Source organism: Lynx rufus, unplaced genomic scaffold (genome assembly GCF_022079265.1).
Source record: "Lynx rufus isolate CCGP_SWC_20201006 ecotype Redwood Valley unplaced genomic scaffold, mLynRuf1.p SCAF_4, whole genome shotgun sequence".
Lineage (NCBI taxonomy): Eukaryota > Metazoa > Chordata > Mammalia > Carnivora > Felidae > Lynx > Lynx rufus.
In genome coordinates, this window is record NW_025814856.1 from 70,000,116 (window position 1) to 70,023,706 (window position 23,591).

At 44.6% G+C, this 23,591-nt stretch overlaps 1 protein-coding gene across 3 annotated transcripts in view; it reads left to right on the forward strand.

Moving 5' to 3' along the window:
* The first annotated feature begins 4,798 nt into the window (after window positions 1-4,798).
* Window positions 4,799-23,591, forward strand: part of EGFR (epidermal growth factor receptor) — a 62,032-nt gene continuing 43,239 nt past the window's right edge. For 2 of the 3 annotated variants that reach the window (XM_047095788.1, XM_047095789.1), the window contains exons 1-10: window positions 4,799-4,894; window positions 5,979-6,162; window positions 9,307-9,441; window positions 12,894-12,962; window positions 13,815-13,933; window positions 15,555-15,696; window positions 17,738-17,854; window positions 21,476-21,602; window positions 21,700-21,773; window positions 22,617-22,707. In XM_047095788.1, the coding sequence (XP_046951744.1) occupies window positions 4,814-4,894; window positions 5,979-6,162; window positions 9,307-9,441; window positions 12,894-12,962; window positions 13,815-13,933; window positions 15,555-15,696; window positions 17,738-17,854; window positions 21,476-21,602; window positions 21,700-21,773; window positions 22,617-22,707 (1,139 nt within the window). In that variant the 5' untranslated portion in view covers window positions 4,799-4,813. The remainder of the gene's footprint in view (window positions 4,895-5,978; window positions 6,163-9,306; window positions 9,442-12,893; window positions 12,963-13,814; window positions 13,934-15,554; window positions 15,697-17,737; window positions 17,855-21,475; window positions 21,603-21,699; window positions 21,774-22,616; window positions 22,708-23,591) is intronic. The other variant, XM_047095790.1, reaches the window with a different exon arrangement.

Here is a 23,591-nt window from a genome sequence, read left to right on the forward strand (position 1 = left end):
CAAAACAAGGTGTTCTGTGGAAAATGGGGCACGGATGAAAGCAGAGATAATTTAGGAGGCCAAGGGGAGAGATTTACAAGAGCCCAACTGCTTTGGCAAACATTAATATGTAGTTGAGAAAACAACAAATTAAGACAATTATAAATTTTCTTAGGCAATTTCAGAAGTGTCTAAGTGGGTTTGGGAAAATCTGGAGAAACTTGTTTTAATGTTGTGTCTTAATCAGCAGGACATATTTGCCCAGGCTTGTGGGGAAAGAGAGGTGTCCACCCCCATAATGACACGGGAAAGCCACAGGCCCTAACCCATAAAGTCAGGGGTATCCAAGACTTCAAGCAGGCGTATTGTTTTTATTTTCAGTTAAGATAAACGGGGGGGGGGGGTTCTTAAGAAAAAGAACGACCAGACTGTGGATCAGCCTTAGATGCCCAAGGATAATACACAGATAACTTCCCATAAAACACTTGTCTCGGGGCGCCTGGCTGGCTCTGTCGGTTAAGTGTCCATTCGGCTCAGGTCATGATCTCACATTTCATGAGTTCGAGCCCCGTGTTGGGCTCTGTGCCGACAGCTCAAAGCCTGGAGCCTGCTTCGGATTCTGTGTCTCCCTCTCTCTCTGCCCCTCCCCCGCTCACTCATGCACTCTCTCTCTCTCTCTCTCTCTCTCTCTCTCTGTCTCAAAAATAAACATTAAAAAAATTTTTTTAAATAGTAGACTATGAAATAAGCCTTACACAAAAGGGCAAGACTACGTAATTCCATTAATATGAAATTTTACAATAGGCAGGACTGTTCTTAGTGAAAACAAGTCACTGTGTGGTTTATGGTATACAGGGGCCAGGATTGCCTGGGAAGAGGCATGAGGGGGCCCCGTATGGATGATGTTCTATGTGGTGGTAGGAGTGCAGGTTACGTGGGTGTGTGCATTTGTTGAAACTCTCAAATGCTATACTTACGGTTGATTACCTCACAGTTTGTGGATGTTGCACAGTTGTGGATGATGTCAACAACAACAACAACAACAATAGCTGTAAATTAATCTTGAGCTGCGATCAGTGGTATGCCAGGGTGAAATGTACTGACATTTATACCTTACTTTAAAATGCATCAAAAAAAAAAAGTAAGATGGATAGATATGTGACAAAATGAACACAAGGCTAATCTAAGGATATTCACACTATATCTTTCTTTCAGCTTGTCTGCCCGTTTATGAATCTTCATAATAACACTGGAGGATGAAAAGCCAAGTGCTTTGTAGGGCCTGTGTCCCGGGGACTGCTCTTGATTCAGTAGAACTTGTCTTCAGATTTGTAAGAGGTAGAGCAAATCAATAGCATTTTGTATGGAGCTGGATAAACTTTTAATTATCTTGGCTTCAAATGTATAGCCCTAAAGTGATACCAAACAGACACAGAGAGATAGAGTGCGAGCAGGGGAGGGGCAGAGAGCGAGGGAGACACAGAATCCGAAGCAGGTTCCAGGCTCTGAGCTGTCAGCACAGAACCTGATGTGGGGCTTGAACGCACAAACCACGAGATCATGACCTGAGCCGAAGTCGGATGCTTAACTGACAGAGACACCCAGGCGCCCCTCAATGTGTATTTTAATGAAATCATTAAACGTGTTCCTTTTCTTTCCCTTCCTTTTCTGATACATATTCTACAGACAGAGTAATCTAATGCCCAATATTTGAGTCAGGTTGTCTGCAGATACAAATATTCCCAGTTCAGGCAATACCTTTGGGCAAGTTTATGTCCACAGAGATCCACTAACATCTGTGCAGTTGCATCTTGTATCACAGTCACAGTTCTCAGTAGTTAACTTTAACAAAAGAAAGCTGAAAGCTTTTGTGTTCACTCAGCCTTTGAAACAGTTCTGAAGGTCAGTATTAGTTTCACCACGTTTGCTACTTGAGGAAAGCCTGCCGCAGAGAGCTTAGAGAAGTCATCCAGGGTCACATCATGAGGAAGTGGCTAAACAAAAACTTTCTCCTGGATGAATTTAAAAGCTCTTGCTCTTGGCAGTTTTGTCTTCAATCTGCCTGCTTTGTGATTTAAAACGTAATAATTTTACTAATTCAGTGGTCTCGCATTTAAATCTTTCCATTGCTTTATAGTCATAACGTGAGACATTTGGTATAAATAGAGAGCAAAGATTAGGCTTTGTTGAATCAGGAAACCTAGGTCAAATCATTCTGATTGCTACTCTGGATTTCACTTGGACACTGTCATCCCCTTTGGGGCACATGGCAGGAGAAAGCCCCTGAAGAAACACCTTTGTAATGATTTCTCTTGATCCTTTAGTAATTAATCCTGGAATAGAATTCAAGACGGACTTGTCTTACGCTGAATCACGCAGCGTATCAGCTGCCTTCTTGTTCTCAAGAATACACGTGACAGGCAATTGAACATTTAGGGCTTTTTGCGGTTTTTTTTTTTTTTTTGCCATCATTTAAAAAAAAACATTTTGCATGAAGCTTTTTTAAAGCATATTTATTTCTTTACACAAGTTGTCTAGTTGCTTCCCAAAATGTTTTATGAATAAAGGTTCATATCAATATTGTGCAATGCTGCTATTGCTTCCAAATATAGCAGCATCTGGTTTTCTGAATATAGAAGTAGTTCATGCTAATTGTAAACAATGACGGATGATGGTAGAGATTCATCAAACAAATATTTTAGGAGCTCATTTGGCACTTTTTTGAATGACTGAATGAAAGCACAAATACAGCATTTTTGAAATTATTTTTGCTATGATGTAACAGGCTAAACTTAAAGGACATGTTTTCTTTTTTTACTGACAAAAGTTACTTTGTCATTGATTTAGTAATGAAAAGTCCCGGCGCACCCTGAGAGAAATTTACAAGCTGAAATCCTTTATCATTTAAAATGAGAGCAATCGTTACTATTTTTCATTTCTCTGTGAACTGAAGAAACTCTTCTGAAACGCACTCCAACCCTGAGTTCTAGGATGCTGTTCACCTGGCTGGGATGAAGGCGTGACCAATACTGAGCTACTTCAAGGATAGCCAATCAGTTAGGATGAAATTTAGGGACCGTAGTCTCCCAGCAGGGAAAGCAGCTTTTGTTTACCCGTGTGTCGACTGAAAGGTCATGGGTTATTGTCACAACCCCATACCTACATTGGTGGTGGCATCTTTAAGGACCTTGGAATTGGGAAAGCAGTCTGGCCCCATCTATGTGATTAGTCTGGCCCTAACTGTGTACAGCTGTCCCAAAGTGAGGTTGCAATCAGAGCGGCCCATACTCCTGAGTGAAAGCAGCCCAGAGATGTTGGGTCCATCCAGTGTTATAGTTGGAAGAAATATGGAATCATTCTGCCCCTGGAGCCAGTAGATAGGGGTTTAGTCTTGTCGACTGTCGAAGTTCCCATGCGAGCGTTCTCTCTACCGCCAGATTTGAATGAGACCACAGAAGAGCAGAGGAGGGAAATCCCCACGGAGTTGCAGAGGATGTGGCGATTGCTTCATTTTTAATGTTGGTGTAAATGCTTTGGGTTGAGAATGTGGTGTCTCAACATGTGCTCACGGCCGTGGCACCAAAATGTGAGGGCAGACGGTCAGATGGTGCCCTTCGGAGCAGTTCCCATGGGGAGGGAACAAAGACATCTATAAAATGGAAATGTAAATTTAGAAAGAGTTTCCGAGGAAAGTACCTGCATATTGACTTTGGCCTTGGTTTTGCGTTCAGCCACCTGGTTACGGATTGCAGCCATGCCTTCGCACATGTAGAAGAACCTGGCTAGTTCTGAATCTAACCTCCAAAGCCAGAGGCCATATTTCTTCACTCTTATGATAATTTTGGTTCAAAGTATAGTCGCTTAACAAGCTCCCTGCTTCAAAAGCCCCAAACCTCTTTGTTTTGTTATGCTTGCTCAAACATGCCTTTCAAAGAGCTATGACTATTATAATCTCCTTTGCTTTTAAATATAGACTGTCAAGTGTATTTCCATAGTCTAACTTTGTCCCCCATTTTACTTCTTGTATTAAGTTAAAACATGAGGGAGGTGAGCATGCCAAGACTGTGCAATTGTGTCTCCACCTGTGCTGGGTGGATTCACATAGAGTGTGGACAAATAGAAGGACGTATTGGTTTCTCAGTACCTGAGTGTGTTTTTGCCATTTCCTTATTTTCTAGATGTATAAGTAGACCTTTGATTTATTCTTTGATGCATTAGTTTAGAAGAATATTTTTAATCTCTGGCCAGTTGGATTTTAATTTACACTCTTGTCACTGATTTTAAGTTGTACAACACCGCGGTCAGAAAATATCAGCTAGCGTATGTTATGTTTGTAAATATCCTTTGGGCTCACAGTAATGTGATAATCTGTCTTTTTCGTAATGTAAAACATTCATTATATAGTTATTAATTCAACATTGTAATTATCTTATTATCTAATGATACATATGTTTTTGTCTACCGAAGCTCTAAAAGACTATTGTGTCTTAAAGATTTTCATAGAATTTTCCCGTTTCCCCTTGAATTTTTAACATTTTATAAAGATTCCATGCATTATAGGGATGAGCTATCTCTTGTTATGAACTGTATACCTTAGATAAACATTTTTGGCCATATTTGTCTTGAGTGACCCTTTACCAGAATTAATATTGTAAGTCACTGAGACTCTCAAAGTTTGTTGAAATTTGTGAACATTTTATGTTATTTCTGCTACTCTACTTGGCATTTCATGTGATATCTTTTTCCCTTTTGTTCTTTTGCAGTTTGCCAAGGCACAAGTAACCGGCTCACCCAGTTGGGCACTTTTGAGGACCACTTTCTCAGCCTGCAGAGGATGTTTAATAACTGTGAGGTGGTCCTTGGGAATTTGGAAATCACCTACATGCAAAGGAATTATGACCTTTCCTTCTTAAAAGTTAGTTCAATGAATTTGACTGTCTTACCCACATATGATGGAAGGAAATAGAAGTAGACAAAGACCTTGACAGAATTTAACTGGAAGTCTATATGCTTTTGCCATGGCAATTATGGGCCAATTACAGGTTTTATCAGAAAGCTACTTCACCAGCTGGTGTGAAGTTAGAGCTACGAAATAATGTCAAAGAGAAGGAAGCTAGCCTGACGCTCCTCTATCATCATAGACACTGATATTAAACGTTTAACCAGTGCTTTAGCTGGGGTATCCTGATATATTGGCTCTTAAAAAAAAAAAGTCCTGTTTTGTACCATTTGCCTATTTCCTTTGTGTAAATACTTCCACTCTGGTTGGTTTCAGTGACACCAATTCACAATCTCCCAGCTATTTCACAGTAGCCTCTTGTGAGCCAATAGGAGCCAGCTGGGAAGGCTTCAGATGTTGGTGATAGTTGAACTTTGGATTTGATTGGCCTCCTTCTGGGCTTCTCTTTCTTTTCTTTCTTCCTTTCTTTCTTCTTTTCTTTCTTTCTTTCTTTCTTTCTTTCTTTCTTTCTTTCTTTTTTCCTTCCTTCCTTCCTTCCTTCCTTTCTCTCTCCCTCCCTTTCTTTCTTTCTTTCTTCCTTTCTTCCTTTCTTTCTTTCTTCCTTCCTCCCTCCCTCCCTCCCTCTCTCTTTCTCTTTCTTTCTTTCTTTCTTCCTCCCTCCCTTCCTTTCTTCCTTCCTTCCTTCCTTCCTTCCTTTCTTTCTTTTTCTTTTTTCTAATAAGAAAGGATGCAAGAAGACACAAAATGAATTAATAAAACATTTTCATTCTCTTCTGAGTATATTGAACACCAAGTAAAATGAGTCACAGCATTCCTGAATAATGTACATTGCCCTTTGGCTCAAGAGGTGAAAGTACAGGAGTCATCGTAAATTCTGTCACCTCCCATGTCCCCACTGTAGTTATCTACATGCTTTATGTTTGTCAGCACTCACGTGCATAGCTCACGTAGGTGCCCTGGGCTTTCTTGACCCATTTTAGATCTTGCATTCTTGACTTCTGCACAAGAGAAATAACGTGTTCATGTTTTCTCTCCTTAGACCATCCAAGAGGTTGCCGGCTATGTACTCATTGCCCTCAACACAGTGGAGAAGATTCCTTTGGAAAACCTGCAGATCATCCGAGGAAATGTGCTCTATGAAAACACCCATGCCTTATCCGTCTTATCCAACTATGGCACAAATAAAACCGGACTGCGGGAGCTGCCCATGAGAAACTTACATGGTGAGAGGCCAGGGTACAGGGAGGCTGTGGGTGCAGAGAGCCACTCAGGTGGTACTCAGCGAAACTGTCACTTTTCTTTTCTTTTGTTTTTTAAGCTTATTTATTTTGAGAGAGAGAGAGAGAGTGAGAGCATGCATGAGCAGGGGAGGGGCAGAGAGAGAGAGGGAGAAAGAGAGAATCCCAAACAGGCTCCGCACTGTCAGCACAGAGCCCCACACGGGGCTCAAGCTCACAAACCATGAGATCATGACCTGAGCCGAAATCAAGAGTTGGATGCTTAACCAAGTGAGCCACCCAGGCATCCCCTCAGTGAACCTGTCACTTTTCTTAATGCCACTCGAGAAGACTTTTATTCATCAAATACAAAGGTATTGAGTGCCAACTGTGTGCAAGATACAGTAGATGGAAGTTTTTAAGAAGATGGTAGCTGATGAATGTTAAGAGAAGATTTAAGCCAGGTACCACTTCCTTTATATTCATGGAAAAATATCCAGGCGACCTTGGCTGGAATGCAGGCTTTCTGTGCCTAGGGAGTGAATAAACTGCCTATCTTACTACCTGGACCTCGGGTATAAGGGATACACATTAAAAACCAACCCCTATTTGAGACCGTGTTTGGCATAATGTTGTTATACAGAAATTGATCTGTAAGTTAAGGACAGGGAATGACGTGATTACAGAAGAAGTTTGAATTCCTCTGAGTAGGACACTTGTGAAGATCCTCTGAGTGGGAACTAAGGAAGATCATAGAAGAGACAGGAAGTGGATTTAAACAAAACTGAAGATAATGACGACCGTGCCCTCGCTATGTGGCAGGCGCAGTGCCGCTCATGTTAAATCAGGAACTCCGTGCTCACCACCTCCCCTCAGGGCAGGCGTTTAAACTCCCACCAGTTTATACATAAAGATATGGTGGCAAAGTGACTCTCTTAAGGTCCCAAGTTAGTGAAAAAATGGCCAGGAATGGCCACCAAATGTCTGCCCCCAGAGTCCTTACCCTTCCCACATGCCGTGCAGTTCTGATGGGAAGGGGGCTCACCAGGAAAGTGAGGGGAGCGGGGGTGACAGCAGAGGATGCAAGACAGAGTCCTGGGGACGGTGGAGGCCTGACAGGCGACAGTGCTGGAATGTGCCAACACATCCAAACCCGGGCGTGCGGGCGGCTGGCACACCACACGAGCGGGGCTCCTGGTTTGGCCATTCTATAAAACCGCCCTAAGACTTTCCACCCACCGCTTTAGCTGCTCAGAGCGCCCACGCACACGGTCTGTGTTTACGCTAATACTAATTTGTGCTATTTACACATTTTGCGAAAGAGTATGTGCATTTAGCGTGTCTCAATCTGCCTGTCTGGCCTCATGCTATCTCATGGTGACAGGCAGATGTGGTTAAGAGCGTGGACCCTGGAGCCAGACTGTCTGGGTTCCAGCCCCTGCCTCCATCACTCACCAGCCAGATGCCCCTGGAGCAGATTCTCTCTGTGTCTCAGTTTCCTCCTCTTTAAAAATGTGGGTAGCAATGGTAGCACACATCCTAGGGGTGTTGAGAAAATTAAGTGGATTGCCATAGAAAAAGCACTTAGAAGTTACTCCCATTGTTGGTATTATTTCTGGGGTTGGCATGGGGTTGTAGAAATGCGGATTCGTTAATGTTATTAAGTAATTATTGTGAATTTTTTAATATTAAGTACTGTTGTTAATAATTAACTCAGGGCCCACCACCAGGTATATAATCACGAAATACTGAAAGTTAAAGGTATGACAAAGATGGATCACCTCTTTCTCTTCTAGGTGCTCTCTGCCTAGGCAGGGGCACCTGAATTGCCCGGCACCTTTGCTGCCTTCCTTTTCCTTGTCGTGATTGGAGATCGTAGGTACTCTGTACGGCCCCACCGTGACCTTCCATCGCGCACTCTTTCTTGCCACCGTGGTCTGTTGTCCTGATTGTCACAGCAGCTCTGATGCCCCTAGTGTGCATATCCAGTGTTGACCTCTCATCAGAGATTCATCCTCTCCACTCTGGCTGCCTCCTGGCCGGATGTTCTCTCTTGATGGTCCTGCTGTCATCTCTGACTTTATACCCAAAGCTCCACAACTTGGCCCTTTGGACCTCCCAGCCTTCCTTCCGTGATTCCTTTGTTCCCCACCACCCGCCGAGGAAAATGCCCGCCTGTCTCACCGACACACGTTGGCTGCGGTCTCCTGGCGAGAGAAAGCCGACTGCGCCCTCCCTCTGTGCTCCTTCAGAGTGCACTCCTGTCTGTGTTCTGCGAAATGCCATTCTTTCCAGCAGCCTCAGACCCCTTCTTCGGGAGACCCCTTCCTTTTCCATGATGGTACTTTGTGCACAGAGAGTCCTGGGACCATTCTGGAGATTAATTAAGATAATGTGTTTGAATCAACTAGCAGAGTACCTGGCCCTGTCGCATGGCATGCACGGTCTTCTGCGGCATGACCTCATCATGTGACCTGCCCTGCTCCCCTTGCCTGTCGGCAACTAGATGTGCTTCATCCTCGCAGGGTCCACAGCTCTTGCTGCAGTGTTTCGTGCCACTGTTTCTGTCTAATGTCATCGACGCAACGCTCTCCCTTTGCTCACGCTTGAATCTCTTCTTAATCTGCCCTGATTTTTCCTGTCCTATCAGTTCTTCCTTTGAAACAATCATACGGGTTTTTTTTCATGCCATTTGCATTCCCAGTGTCTGCCATGTCTTTATCATGCACGTAGATTGTTCTCAGACCCCTTCACTGCCCACCCCACCCCCACCCCGCTTTCTCCAGTGAGGAGCTCAGAGGCAGCTCACAGCATCGCCCCCTCTCCTGGCCTCTCCGGCCCACAGTGAGTGACTGCCGTGGCCCTGCCTTCCTGGTTGCCCCTTCACATCATCGTACAGCTTCCTTCCTCCCCACATTTCTGAATTCTGATAGTTTGCTGATCAAAGGCCCATTTCGGGGTGGGGGGAACCTAACTCCTCCAAGGCACTGTCATCAACTCATTTTTCAGCTGCCCCCACTAAAGCTCTATGGGGAGTCTCGTTTGCACACTGGCATTTTAGCAGGACTCAAAATGTAAAGAAATGCGTATGTACTTTGTGGGAGTGTAAAGACGTGGCAGATGGCTGACTGAGGTTCTTTGCACGTGCAGAAATCCTGCAAGGTGCTGTGCGGTTCAGCAACAACCCTGTCCTCTGCAACGTGGAAACCATCCAGTGGCGGGATATCGTTGACAACGATTTCATAAGCAACATGTCGATGGACTTCCAGAACCACGTGGGCAACTGTAAGTGTTCTACAGACGTCCCCTCTGCCTGTAGCTCCTGTGGTGGGACAGAGCCGTGGTGCTTTGGGGTCGGGAGGGGGTGGGGGTGGCGGAAAGCTGAGCCATTGTTTAAGTCACATTAATCTAAACCCAAGATATCTAGCGACAGTTGATCTGCCCATGAGAAGAGCACCTATTTAAGACAGAGGGAAAGTCTGTTTTGGCAGATCACCCCTGAGACAGTTGAGCCCTCGTGTGGCCGTTGAGTCCTGGCATGGGGGGTTCTCCCGTCCTGGCTGGAGGAGGCAGACCAAACTTTTGTGTGCTTCTGACTTGCTGCTGAGCCTCAGAGTGATGCCAGGTCCCTCCGGAAGCACTAAGCTGACCTCCGCCCTCCTACACGGAGCCTCAGGCAAGGTTGGGCACAGCACACAGGGCGGGAGTCTGTCCGTATTCCCCCTAATGCCCATGACCTAGTCACTGCCATTCATCAGTAAAGCGGCCCGTGCCAGGGAGAGGCTGGCAGGGGGCCAGGCTGTAGGTCAAGGCTGTACCCCTTGGCTCCCTGGCAGTGCTGTGTGGGAATCTGCAGACACTTGCCTACAGTTACCAGGCTCCGCTAAGCATCCCCCTTCCTGATCTCCCTCGTCTTTCAATCCTTTAAAATAAGAAGCCATCCCCATTTCCTGCTTCTCTGTTTCCCTAAACTATGCCATGGATGCATGTTTTTGTTTGGGGTTTTTTCTGGTTGTTGTTGTTGTTGTTGTTGTTGTTGTTTTCTTTGGTCTCAAAGAATTTGGAGCGCACACGGCTCTTCAAAATTGACTGGAGCCCCTTTGTGGGGATTTCACTTAATCTTACTGATTTGTTTGTTTGTTTGTTCGTTGCGGTGAAATACCTCTAACGTAAAATTTACCATCTTAACCATTTTTAAGTATACAGTTCACTGGTATTAAGTACATTCACACCGTGGTGCAATCATCACCACCCTCCGTTCTTCAAAACTCTTTTCATCTCACGAAACTGCAACCTTGTCCCCATCAAACATTAACTCCCCGTCCCTGCCCCCAGCCCATGGCAGCCACTGTGCTACTTTCTGTCTGTGAGTGTGGCTGTTCTAGGGAGCACATACAGGTCGGGTCACATAGTTTTTGTCTTTTTGTGGCTGGCTTCGATCACTTATAATGACCACAAGTTTCATCCATGTTGTAGCATACATCAGAATTTCTCACCTTGATGTGGATGAACAGTATTTTGTTGCATGTGTATACGTACCCACATCCCACATGCTTTGTTTCTCCGTTCATTAGTTGATGCGCTTTTGCGTTGCTTCCATCTGTTAACAGTTACGAACAACGCTGCTATGAACATGGGTTTTGAGCCCCTTGGTTTGATAAGTAGATTATTCCCACACATACTCAGCAGGGCACCTACTGTGTTTGCAAGAAACTGAAACCTGTATTTTACGACACAAGATTTTGTGTTATCCATCACATCAAGGTTAACCTTTCCCTAGCTATCTGATGGACAATGAGGAAGTTAAATCGTGCACATTTATGACGACAACAACAAAAACAAAAACTGACACAGGAAGGCTGTGAGGCTTATATGGGTTTCCTGTACATGAGGTCAGACAGCCTGAATGGCACACATGCCCCCATCACACCAAGACCATGGGAAAGACCCGGAAGAAAGTGTTGGGAAGGAAGAATGACAGGTGCACGCAATAGCAAGATTCAAATACAACAAAGCCACAAATTGCAATCTGATAGGATATTGGATCAAGAATAGACATGTAACAATAAGCCACCAATATGTAAGAGAAAGACAGTAAGAATAAACCTTGCTAAATTAAATGTCCCTGAAGAAATGACATTTCAAGCAAATAAGGGAAGAATTCATTATCCAGTAAATTCCTCCAGAATTGTTTAACTGTTAAGGAGAAAACGTCAAAGTGACAGAACTATAATGATTGTTTTAAAAAGGAACACCATTCCCCGGCCATCCTTATTAATCCGCTGACCAGCGACAAGTGCAGGAGTCTGCTGCTGTCCTTGTGGAAAGGGAAACCCTTCCCTTTCCAGCCCTTTTCAGGCCACACATACCTTCTGAGAACTTGTCTTCTTAAATTTTTAGCCAAAAAATCTGATAAGGTGATTTAAGTATTTCATGGACAATGGATTTGAGATTCAGAAAGGTTACCCAGGGTGCCCCTACACTATGTTATTGTTGATTTGTTTGGCAATCAAAGTTATATCAGGTGGGTTTACTTAAGAGGAAACTAAAATAAATCAATCATCCACTTTGTACATCCATATCAATCCCAAATCATATTATATGTAATAAATCACTGAATATATATGTAAGTGCTAGAAGGAAACTTAAAGGTGAATGTGTGTCATATCAAGTTGGAGAAAAGCCAGTCAGATACCATAAACCGTGTTAACGACAAACAGAAAATATTGTGTGTCATCTGCTTGCCTTGGAAAGGGCTAATATTCTTGATGATAAGAATGTATAAAGTAGTCTTAGGAATCCCAAGAAAAAGGTGAACCTCCCAATAAAAAAAGAAAAAATGGGCCAAAGACATGAACAGTTTGTATCTCCCCACACACAAGATGGCCAAGAAATAAAGTAAGAAGTTATTTCTTACTGTAATTTTAAAAGGGTCAAAATAAAACAAAGAAGCATCTCATTTTTGTCTTTGCTAAATATTTGGATTCCTTTTGATTTTTAGATACTCAGATCAGGAAGGGTATGGAGAAGCAGAAATTCTCATATTCTTCTTGTGGGCATATAAATTAATAAAACATGGTCAGGGATAGAATTTTGGCAATATGTATTGAAGCTTTGAAGTATGCCCCACCCCCCTGACCTATGAACTTCATGTCTAGGAATAGTAAGAAAAAATAAGAAGAAGAATGAAAATTATAGGATATAAAAAAATTATTTTTGTACAAAAATATTCCTTGCAGCCTTATTTATAATGGATTTTGGAAGGAACTTATATATCTAAAAATAAGAGATTGGTTAAAGAAATTATGATACAACCATGCTAGTAAAAATACTGAGAATGTAATGGGTGCATAACAGCCCCACCAGATTAGTCACACTTAATGTCATGGGAGAAGCTGAAAACTTCTCCCAAGCTTAAACAAATATGGAAAACTGGACCATTGAGTTCATTTGAATTCCAGTCTTCATAGCCTGTGACAAGTCCATAATTACTCTCTGCCTCAGTTTCTACAGCTGAAATGTAAATAAAAGCAGAACGTGGTTCATCTTTTTTTTTTTCTTATCAAAGTCTTTTGAATCATCTTACAAGTCAACCAGCAAATAAACAGAGAATAAGAAATGTGAAAGCTGTTCCTTGTTTCTAGAACATCAGGTTGCTCAGGGGTTTGGGCAGTCCCTGCCATCAGCCTGCTTGCTTCCTCTGAGATACGAATTCAACTATTACCTTTACATTTTAGGCCAAAAGTGTGATCCAGGATGTCCCAATGGAAGCTGCTGGGGTCCGGGAAAGGAGAATTGCCAGAAATGTAAGTCAGCAAACAAAATTTCGGATAAATGTGTGCCCACCTTCTTCCCCTTATGCTTAGCGAACTGTATGTGTTTTCCCTTTGAAGATTCCTAAACGCGGTCTTGTTTTAAGGCCAGATGTGAGCAGTTATGTGAATGACATTCTTGCAGATCTCCCCGCATGCGGTTAATCCAGAGTGGGCTCTTTGGGGCACTCCAGCCTGTCATAAGTGAGTGAAAGCCAGCCACACGCATACAGCCACTCTCTCTGAGCAGTATGTTTGGCAGATCTTCCTGGGAACAGAGGACTCGGCCATGTTACCTGAGCGTCACAACACTTCTTATTTTCTCTCTCTTGGGAGCCCGCCTATACAGAAGCAGGAGGAATGCTTCTCAGGAGGGTTTTTCTGCAGGAATCCTGGTTTACGAGCATGGGTGGCCTAGGGATCTGGGGAGCTGTCACCTTAAAAGTTCATTATCTGTCCTTCAGTTTAATTGTGATGTGAGGGTTTCGCCCTTTTAAACACTCCTTTCTGGCAGCATTTCTGTTATTTGATGTGCTTTCCATATCATCCAGAATCTCAGTTCTAACTAACATGTAATTATTGAGCAGGTCCAGAAGTCTAGACTTGATCTGGTTAGTTCTCCTAAGTGATTAAAAATAAGTAGAAAACAGAGGCGCAATAAAGAAATGTCATGATTCAGTGTTATTAGGCAGAGCGTGAATGTTTGGGAACATTTTAACGAGCCAGGAATCACTAAATTCATCACCTGGTTCACGTTTTCATCTGTTTCCAAGTGCTCTGCAAGGTTCCTGAGGAATGACCCTTCCCTGGCTCTTCAGCTCACAGGTGACTTTTGCTCCTTTTCAGTGACCAAAATCATCTGCGCCCAGCAGTGTTCCGGGCGCTGCCGCGGCAGGTCCCCCAGCGACTGCTGCCATAACCAGTGTGCTGCCGGCTGCACGGGGCCCCGAGAGAGCGACTGCCTGGTAAGGCTCACCCCTCCCCCAGCCCGACCACAGCATCTGGTATCGCCCCGCCTTCACCACTCACCTTGTGACTTCAGGCAAATCACATGACCCCTCTGTGCCCCGGTTTCCTCCCCTGACAACGATGGATAGCAAATACCCACCTGTTAGGTTATTTAAGTGACACAGCGCATGTGGCATCCATAACTGGGACCTGAGCATCGAATGAGCATCAGAATAAATACGAGCTCTCTGGGGTTAACGTGTATTGCGGCCAGTAGCACTGTTCTCACACTCTTTATTGTTCCATGTCAGTCTCAGTATAAACCTATGGAGTTGATTTCGTAAGGCCCCCAACCTGGATACAGAGATGTTACGCGACACATCCAGAGCCACATGGATCTCAGCACGGCTTGGAGCTGTGTTTGGATCTTCTGACCGAGTCCCTCTGCTCCTTCCACCACAGCTCAGAGCCTCTGCCCACACCCCCGACACAAGGTCTTGAAGCAGTCGCTTTTGTCCCTGTTACTACAAAGCCCTGGCAAAAGCCTTGTGTCCCAGGGGCTGTGGGCACCACATGTAGGTGGTACCTCAATTGTGAGCACCATGGGAGTCCTGGAGACACCAGGGCTGGCAGATGTGAGTCTGGAGGCAGCACCAAGTGCTATGACGCCCTTGTGGGCTCCGGGCGAGGAGGCCCACCTAAGGTGGAATCCAGAAGACTCTCAATTTAAGGGAAGGGAGGATTTTTAAAGTCCAGAGGCTGGACCTGGCCAGGATTTTGACTTGGTTCGTCTGGGCTGATTGTAATGTGCCCCTGGAAGGGAGACGGCATGCAGGTCTCAGGGCCATGACCGTATATGGTCTGGTCCCCTCTGCATGGTACCCTTCCTCATCACGGTTATCTGCAATTTGGCAGTAAGTGCTAAAATATATCCTCCAGGCTCTGCGCTGGGTGTGAAGCCTGCTGAGATCCTCTCTCTCCCTCTGCCTCTGTCTCTCTCTCTTAATCTCTGTCTCAAAAAAATAAAAGTAAAAATAAAATGCTTTTTAAGAATTGGGGCACCTTGATGGCTCAATCCAGTAAGTGTCAGACCTTTGATTTCGGTTCAGGTCACGATCTCACAGTCACGAGATCGAGCCCTGCGTCAGACTCCATGCTGGGCCTGGAACCTGCTTGAGATTCTTTGTCTCCCTTTGCCTCTGCCCTGCCCCAAAATAAAAATAAAAAATAAATGTTTAACATATATCCTCAAGTGTTCCTTATAAGGAAACCCAATGTAAATTGAGTTTAAAAATAATTTCACTCTATAGTTCTCACTCTAATATGTGAACTCCTGCATCCTTTCGTAGTTAATAAAGATGTATTTTTTTCCATCATAAACCATAAATTATCACAGCTAAGACAGTGTAAGAAAAATCATACTTTTAAGAAAAAGGTCTTTCTGACTCTACTGAAAGTACTTGGCCAGTTTTTTTTTGTTTTTTTTTTTGTTTTTTTTTTTGCTTGTTTTTGTCTTCTTTTTTTGCTTGAATCGAATTCCTGGACATTGGGAACTATAACCTGAGCTTTCTTCCCAGAATTGACACAGTGCTGAGCATCCTTGCCAGTTTGACCAGTGCATGTCCCTCCTGTGAACAGGTCTGCCGCAAGTTCCGGGATGAAGCCACGTGCAAGGACACCTGCCCGCCACTCATGCTCTACAACCCCACCACCTACCAGATGGACGTCAACCCAGAGGGAAAATACAGCTTTGGTGCCACCTGTGTGAAGAAATGCCCCCGTGAGTTCATCACATGCAAAACCCTTTCAGTTATCAGGCATCCATTTCCTGTTTTGTCTCCTACTAGAATCCTTGAGTCCCTCTGTCTTGGGTAATCTTTTTGTCCGTATGTTTGCCTCACAGACAGGTGACCGTAGGCCTGTCCAACGGTATAGGGGACGGGTTAGGACACTGCCACAGGTGACAGGCGATGGCTGGTGCCCTGTTCACCACTGTCAGTTTTCACATCCATGGTGGCCAGGACAAGAAACACACCCTGGGACCGAGGTCCAGCTGTACTGGTCCAGAATATCAGTTGTCTGATTGGCACAAACCCATGGCCACTGGGTCATTTCACTGTTTAGCTCTTGCCCCAGTAGACCTAAGTTAGAGAGTGTGTCACAAGACCCGCCCTCTTTAGTGGCTAAAATCCTGGTCAAAATTGTGCCTTCTAGGGGTTCTAACACTGCACAGGAGGGATTTTGTGTATTGGTTTGTTTTGTTTTAATTGTTTTGGATTGGGTTTTGCTTATTTGTATTTGCCCTCTACAGATGGCTATAGTATTCAGGGAAATGGTGATAGGAATTATGTCCTAAAAGAGAAAGTGTAGAGTTGTCTAATTAAAAAGCTTTATAAACCATTCCTAATTTCTAGGAGGGAAAATTAACCAAGAGAAAAAAACAATTGTAGGTACCATTATGAGAGGAAGCATTGCCCTACCAGATTTGTGGACATGCAAACCTTTAAATTCTATACAGAAAAATAATTTACAAATTGAACAGTACACCATGGTAATGGGACTAACTGAATAAAATTTCTAAAAATTGCCACAATTATGACACAGGTATCATTTTTGATGGAGGGCTTACTAGGTAGAGTTTAAAAATCCACAGGAGGGGCGCCTGGGTGGCTCAGTCAGCTAAGCATCCAACCTCGGCTCAGGTCATGATCTCATAGTCCATGAGTTCAAGCCCCACGTCGGGCCCTGTGCTGACAGCTCGGAGCCTGGAGCCTGCTTCTGATTCTGTGTCTCCCTCTCTCTCTGCCCCTCCCCCGCTCATGCTCTGTCTCTCTCACTCTCAAAAATGAATAAATGTTAAAAAAATTAAAAAAAAAAATAAAAATCCACAGGAAAACAGGGCGCCTGGGTGGCTCAGTCAGTTAAGCGCCCAACTTCGGCTCAGGTCTTGATCCCGTGGTCGGTGAGTGTGAGCCCCACATCAGGCTCTGTGCTGATGCCTCGGAGCCTGGAGCCTGCTTCGGATTCTGTGTCTCCCTCTCTCTCTGCCCCTCCCCTGCTCACGCTCTGTCTCTCTCAAAAATAAATAAACATTAAAAAAAGAAAAAAAAATAAATCCACAGGAAAACAGAACCTGGGAGAAAAGCAGACAATTTACAGAAAGAAAAATTACAAATGTCCAAGAAATATGTGTGAGGACATACTGGGGGAAGTCAAAACAGGAACACTTAGAGCTCCAGAAACATTGATATTTATGTTAAATTAAGTCAGCGTGAGGGGAGGCTTGGAAGATGACCCATGTGCCTGGCTTCATGCAGCACCAGCTGGTGGTCCCAGCCCCCAGCAAAGGGAAGGTTGTCAGGCTGGACAGAACCACAGAGGGCAGCAGGTCTGCCACACGAATTATGCGTATCCTCAGATGAGGCAGCTTCGCTGGAAGAGTGGGCTTTGTTCGGGGTCACTTAGTTTTAATAAGTATTCAGGCTTTAACCATAGGTCCTGAAGGTAGAACGTCCAGAAAAATGAACTGTGAGGAGATGTTTCCAAACTTGTGAGCAGGCACCACGTTCTACCTGACACGTCCGTCTCCTACGTGCTGAAATCTATTTCTCCATGTCATGGCTGCATAAGCTGTTAAAAACTCTTGAACTAGATACCTTGTCTGTTTGCAACCTTTCGTTCTTTGTCCTTAAAGTAAATAAAAGCAGAGGATGATAGGCCCCTTTCATCCGCCCCTTTGTAGGAGAACAGGTGACAACTGTGTGAGGCCCAGAAACACCTGTTGCTGCTTTCACCACCTTCCTTTCCTTGTCTCTCCCCAGGTAACTATGTGGTGACAGACCACGGTTCGTGTGTCCGTGCCTGCAGTTCTGACAGCTACGAAGTGGAGGAAGATGGCGTCCGCAAGTGTAAAAAGTGTGAGGGGCCTTGCCGTAAAGGTAGGAGGCCTGTACGGGGTGGGGATGAGGCTTTCTCTCTGGTCACGAAGCTGGGGGTTTTCTGCCCTACCTCTGCCGGACCCCCCTCGGCATCAGACTCGGGAAGAAATTTGAGCAAGTCTTTTTCTTCAGGCTCGCAAGTTTGTTCCTTCATCCCGTGCCCTGTTCTTGGAGTATCCTCAATGCTAGCGTGCTCCTACTTGGGCTTTTACTTTATCATTTTTGTAAAAATTTTTGAACCCCCAGAAACATCGCAGGTATGGTGCAGTGAACACCATATGCCTCTCATATATGAATTCGCCACTGGTTGGCGTTTTGCCACATTGCGTTCACTGTCTCCATATTTGTGTGTATGTGTGTGTGCGTATGTGTTATGTGCGCATGCATGGGTGAAATTGTTCTCTGATCTATAGGACAGTTACAGATATTGTAACACTTCACCCCTACGTCTGTCAGCCTATTTTCTTACAAAGGGGGCCATTCTCCTAAGTAAAGAAAAGACCAGGTTCACACTCAGGATTGTTGAACATCGACTCAGTACTCTTTCCTAGTATTCTACATAGTTCAGACTTCCTCTTTCTGTCCCCATTATGTCATATTTAGCTGTTTTTCAATCCAGACCCCAATCAACAATCATGGGTTTCAGGTAGATGTCTTGCCCCCATTTTCTTCATTACTTGACATTTGTGGCTCAGCTCCCCTCCCCCCACTTGCTTTCCTTCTGTCTTCCGTGACCTGATGTGAAGAGGCTAAGCCAGGTATTTTGCAGTAGGTCCCTCAGTTTGGCTTCACTGGCTGTTTTTCCTCATGGTCACATTCACGTTGAGCTTTTTTTGGGCAGCAGCATTGCATACGTCATGTTGATTTCCTCTCGTCGTCTCACAGCAAGGGACATAGGATGCCATGTTAGTTCATTACTAATGATGACAAATCAGAAAAGATTTTTGGGTGGTTATAAAAGAGTGACTTCCTATTTCTGTCATTTCTTCTACATTTATTAGTTGGCATTCTTTTAAAAAAATTTTTTTTACCTCCTACATGAGATCATGGAATCCTTCTTTATTCAATTTCTTGTAATTCATTCCTGTCATTCCTTTGGGTGCTCAAATTAGCTCAACATGTGGCCAGTGGGAGCCCCTACAGCTGGCTCCTGTGTCCCAGTCGTGTCTTCTGCTCAAAAGCCACTGTCTATGCTCTTTGTACTTTGCTTCTTAAACTTCATATATCCTAGAAATCACTCCGGATGAGTCCATGTAAATCTTCTTCATTCTCCGGTACAGCCACATAGGCTCCCCTCTGTGGCTGCACCAGAATTTTTTCAACCGATCTCGCTTTATGTGCTCATTTTGATTGTTCCACTATTTCGGTGTTATAAACAACACCTCAGTGCCCAGCTGCTTACCTTGATATCCACGGGTGCCGCCTTCCCTGTGAAGCTATCCATCTTTTCAGTTGAAACTGATTGCTCCCCTTTTTACTCCCATAGACATTTGACACACATTCTCCACGGGGCCAGCTTAGCCTCCATGTCATTGAACCCTCCCAACACCTCTGTGTTATCCTGATCCCATTCTACAGATGAGGACACTGAGTACCAGGGAGTCTAAATGACTTGCCCAAGTTTCAACAGCTAAGAATAACAGCCAAGATTTGAAGTTCATGCAAGCTTGGTCCTAGGCCAGACCCATGAGCCCGTCGGCCCGGTCCACCTCTTCCCGGTCTTATAACCCCTGGGGGGCAGGCGGGTCAGTGCCCTGATGGATGAGTGTCCTTTGGCTTCAGGAAACTGTCTGGCAGAGGAGACATAGAAGGAGGAAAATAAGAATGTGGGGCGGTGCCTGGCACAGAGGGAGTAAGAGAGAAGAGTCCGCTGAGGAAAGAGAGGGTTACTGTCAGCGCCCTCGCACAACTGACATAATCAGAGATGGTTTGGGTTTGGTTTTGTCCATTTTGTGTTCAAACACATTATGTGTTCAAACACGTAAACAGTTTGATTCTCCTGTAGTGATTCTGACCTATTTTTCTGCGTATCCCAAATTCAGAGCCCTTCAGGTATAGGGCAATACCACTGGGTAAGGATGACGGTGCAGGAATGTCTAGGAGTGAATACATAATTTATCTCTGAATTTAGGAATTAAAGTCACCCTGCCCCCACTATCACACACAAGCAGAGAGAGAGAGAGAGAGAAAGAGAGAGAGAATGAATATTCTCTCAAACATATGGAATTCTCTGCCAGACCTGTAATTAAATGGCAAGTCCTTATATGGCCACCTCATTCTCCATTGTCAGCCAGACCCTATGAATCCTAAAGAAGCCTGGCCATGAATCCCACAACCCACAATACGTTAGGTGCCGCACCAGAAGGTTTGAGTGAGCCAGTCGACACAGGAGTCCTTAGAGGAGCCCCCTCCACCCCCAGACCAGAGAGGAGGCTGGCACACAGAGTGAGCCCAGAGACCCAGCAGGACAGTCATGGCTGCCAGAGTGGAAGGTTCTTTGCGACAAGGGACTCCCAATGGAGCAGAGCATAGAGGCGGGCGGTGGGACAGCGGGGCTTGACTGTACCCCCTAGAAGTCCAGGGGGAGGACAGGATAGGACCTTATCCTGAGCAATGAGATTTTCAGTGACTGTACTTCAAAGTCAAGATAGGTCTGGAAGATAGGTACCAAAATTTATCTGCAAATTCTAGAGGGAGAATTATAGCAGATAAATATGAGCTTTAGGGCAGAGATGGCATTTGAGATGGAAATTTAGGAGTGGATATAAATTAATAAATGGGCTCAGGGTGTGGAAAAGGGCATCTGAGACTGATGTAGCAATAGGACACAGATCAAAGCATTTGGCTCAAGTAAACACAGGGGAAGAACAGCAGTTAATCTGATAAAAGTTATTACAGTATTCCCTAAGATGTAATATAAGACAGCCATTAACAATCACCTTCAACGAATAGTTTATATGATATGAGGAATGTTCACAGCAGAAAAAGCGAAAAAAAAAATACATATCTGGCGTGTCATCACCACGGAGGATAGCTGGAAGGAATACTTTTCAAAATATCCTAGAGTGGAATTTCTGGTCATTTTGGTCCCTTTATTCTATTTTTCAACATCCTCAGAGGAATGCACCTTACTCTTACTAATTAAAAAAAAACATCTGTGCCCATTGTTTCTGTAAGACGGGTGACAAAGACGTAACCAGGTTAGAACAATGGAAAGGTGTTGAGTTTTAGGGGAATGCCCTGACGAGAGCCGGACAGAGGTGGTGCTGGCGGCAGCCCGTGGATTGCACTGCCAAGGACACAAACCAGAGGAAGCAAGAGTAGTTAAGAGCAATTAGACTAAGTCTAGGAGGGAGATCGTGAGGAAGAGAATCCAAGTTGAGGGCAGCAACGGCAATCAACGAGGACAGCGTCACCTTCTCCAACCGCTTAACTCCAAGCCCTGCCACAGTTAGGGTGCCCAGCCGGCCTCCGTGAATGTCTGTTGAATGAATGAATGATGGCATGGCAGTGATAGTCAAATGGCTACAGTTCCCTTCCCGCTTCCCTCTGCCTGTAGATCCCTAGCTACTCTTAATCCAACATATGTGAGTGGAATAAACATCTCCCTTCTCTTTATAGTTTGTAATGGAATAGGAATTGGTGAATTTAAAGACACACTTTCCATCAATGCTACAAATATTAAACACTTCAAAAATTGCACCTCGATCAGTGGAGATCTTCATATCCTGCCAGTAGCATTTAGAGGGTAAGTAACAGATTAAGACACTGGTAGGGAGAAACAAAATCCACTTTGTTCACTGGATGAGATTGTTAATCAATAATCATTCTGTTGCTTGTTTCAGTGACTCCTTCACGCATACTCCACCTCTAGATCCAAAGGAACTGGATATTCTAAAAACTGTAAAGGAAATTACAGGTGTGTGCTGCTAACATATCCATCAACATAAATGGAAAATGGGTGTTGTACAGAGAGAACTTGTGGATGTAATCTCTTCTCTCTTGGCATGAGGACATTTCTTCTGAACGTCTACCACTAATGACTAATGGGTTCTTTGATCATTTTCACAAATGCGCTTTCCCCTGCACATGAAGGGTAAACACTTTAATCAAAGACTTGAGTCATTCCCGATTTTGTGTCCTTGTCTTCTCAGCCCCGGCCAGCCGTCCTGATGGCCCAGTGACTTTCATGGGTAGAGGGAGAGGAAAGGCAAAGTGCTGAAGGAACAGCACAGGCTCTCGAGCCTCACAGACTGGACTTCACGTCCCTGCTCGGCCACCGGCCAACATTTGGTCCATGACTGCCATCAGAGCTCCACTGCCTTCATCCATAAAAAAGGGAATAATTGGACCTAAATAACAAGATTGTTTGGAATATTGGAATTAAGTCAGGAAAATCTGTGAATCTCACTCTGTGACAGCTTAAGACATGGCACTTGTCATCAAGAAGCCAGTCTGGGTCATCAGATACGGAGCCCAGCAAGGCTGTCAGGGCTACGGAACCACGGGACAGCCTGTGGGGGTGTTGGGTGGTGGGAGAGATGCAGGGAGGGACGGGGGTTCTACGTGAGAGGCAGGATGTCCACTGTATAATTGTGCCTTGGCTTGTATCAACACGTGGGTAGGGTAAAGTTTAGAAAAAGAATCCAATCAGATGTCCACCTTTCTTGGTCCTGTTACAGTCTCTCGAGAATCCTAAAATGTCTCATAAAAAAGAAACGTATAAGCGGTGCGTGTCTGAGCCTTCCTTCTGCCTTTGTAGGGTTTTTGCTGATTCAGGCCTGGCCTGAAAACAGGACTGACCTCCATGCTTTCGAGAACCTAGAAATCATACGTGGAAGAACAAAGCAACAGTAAGTTGACCCGAGCCAAAGCCTGGTAGATTAAAAAGCAATTTTTTTTTTAAATAAGACCAACAGAAGAGTTTGAAATTAGACTTCTAAAGCTGTTACAAAGATCCTGCAGAGAGCTGCCATCAGTCCTCCAGCCAGCTTCTCACCGAAGCATGGCACGAGAGGCAGAGGAAGAAATTAGCATCGGCACATTGCTGTGACCTCCACTACCAGACGTCACTCCGATGTCACCAGTTTGCTCGTGAATGCCACGTGTCAGTGTGCAGTCCAGTACCCCGCACTGCACTTGGTGGCTGTGTCTCCTTAGTCCCTTCCAATCTGTAACAGTCCCTGTGTCTTTTCGTCTCGTTTATGGCCTTGACACTTTTAAAAAGTACTGGCCAAGCATTTTGTGGAAGGACTGATGTTTTCTCATGATTCGATGGAGGTTGTATGTGTTTTGGTAAGAGGAGTCCTGAAATGACATGTCCTTATGAGCACACCACGTCAGAGGGGGCTGACAGACTTTTTAATACACGACTGGTTCAGGGGTTCCACTTTTCCAACTCCAACAGTGGCATACTCACGTAGAAGCATCTTGAATATAGTTCAGAGTAATAATGGTTAGAGAATTTGTCAGACCTGCCTTGGAAACAGTCTGATGCTGAGAACTATTACTCATTAATTGTCCTTTAAAACTACTACAGAATATCACTCAATATTAAAGAAAATCATGGGGCGCCTGGGTGGCTCAGTCAGTTAAGCGTCCTACTCTTGATTTCGGCTCAGGGCCACGATCTCACAGTTTGTGAGTTCGAGCCCCGCGTCAGGCTCTGCACTGACAGATTCTCTCTCTGCCCCTCCCCTGCTCATGTGCACTCTCTCTTTCTGTCTCTCAAAATAAA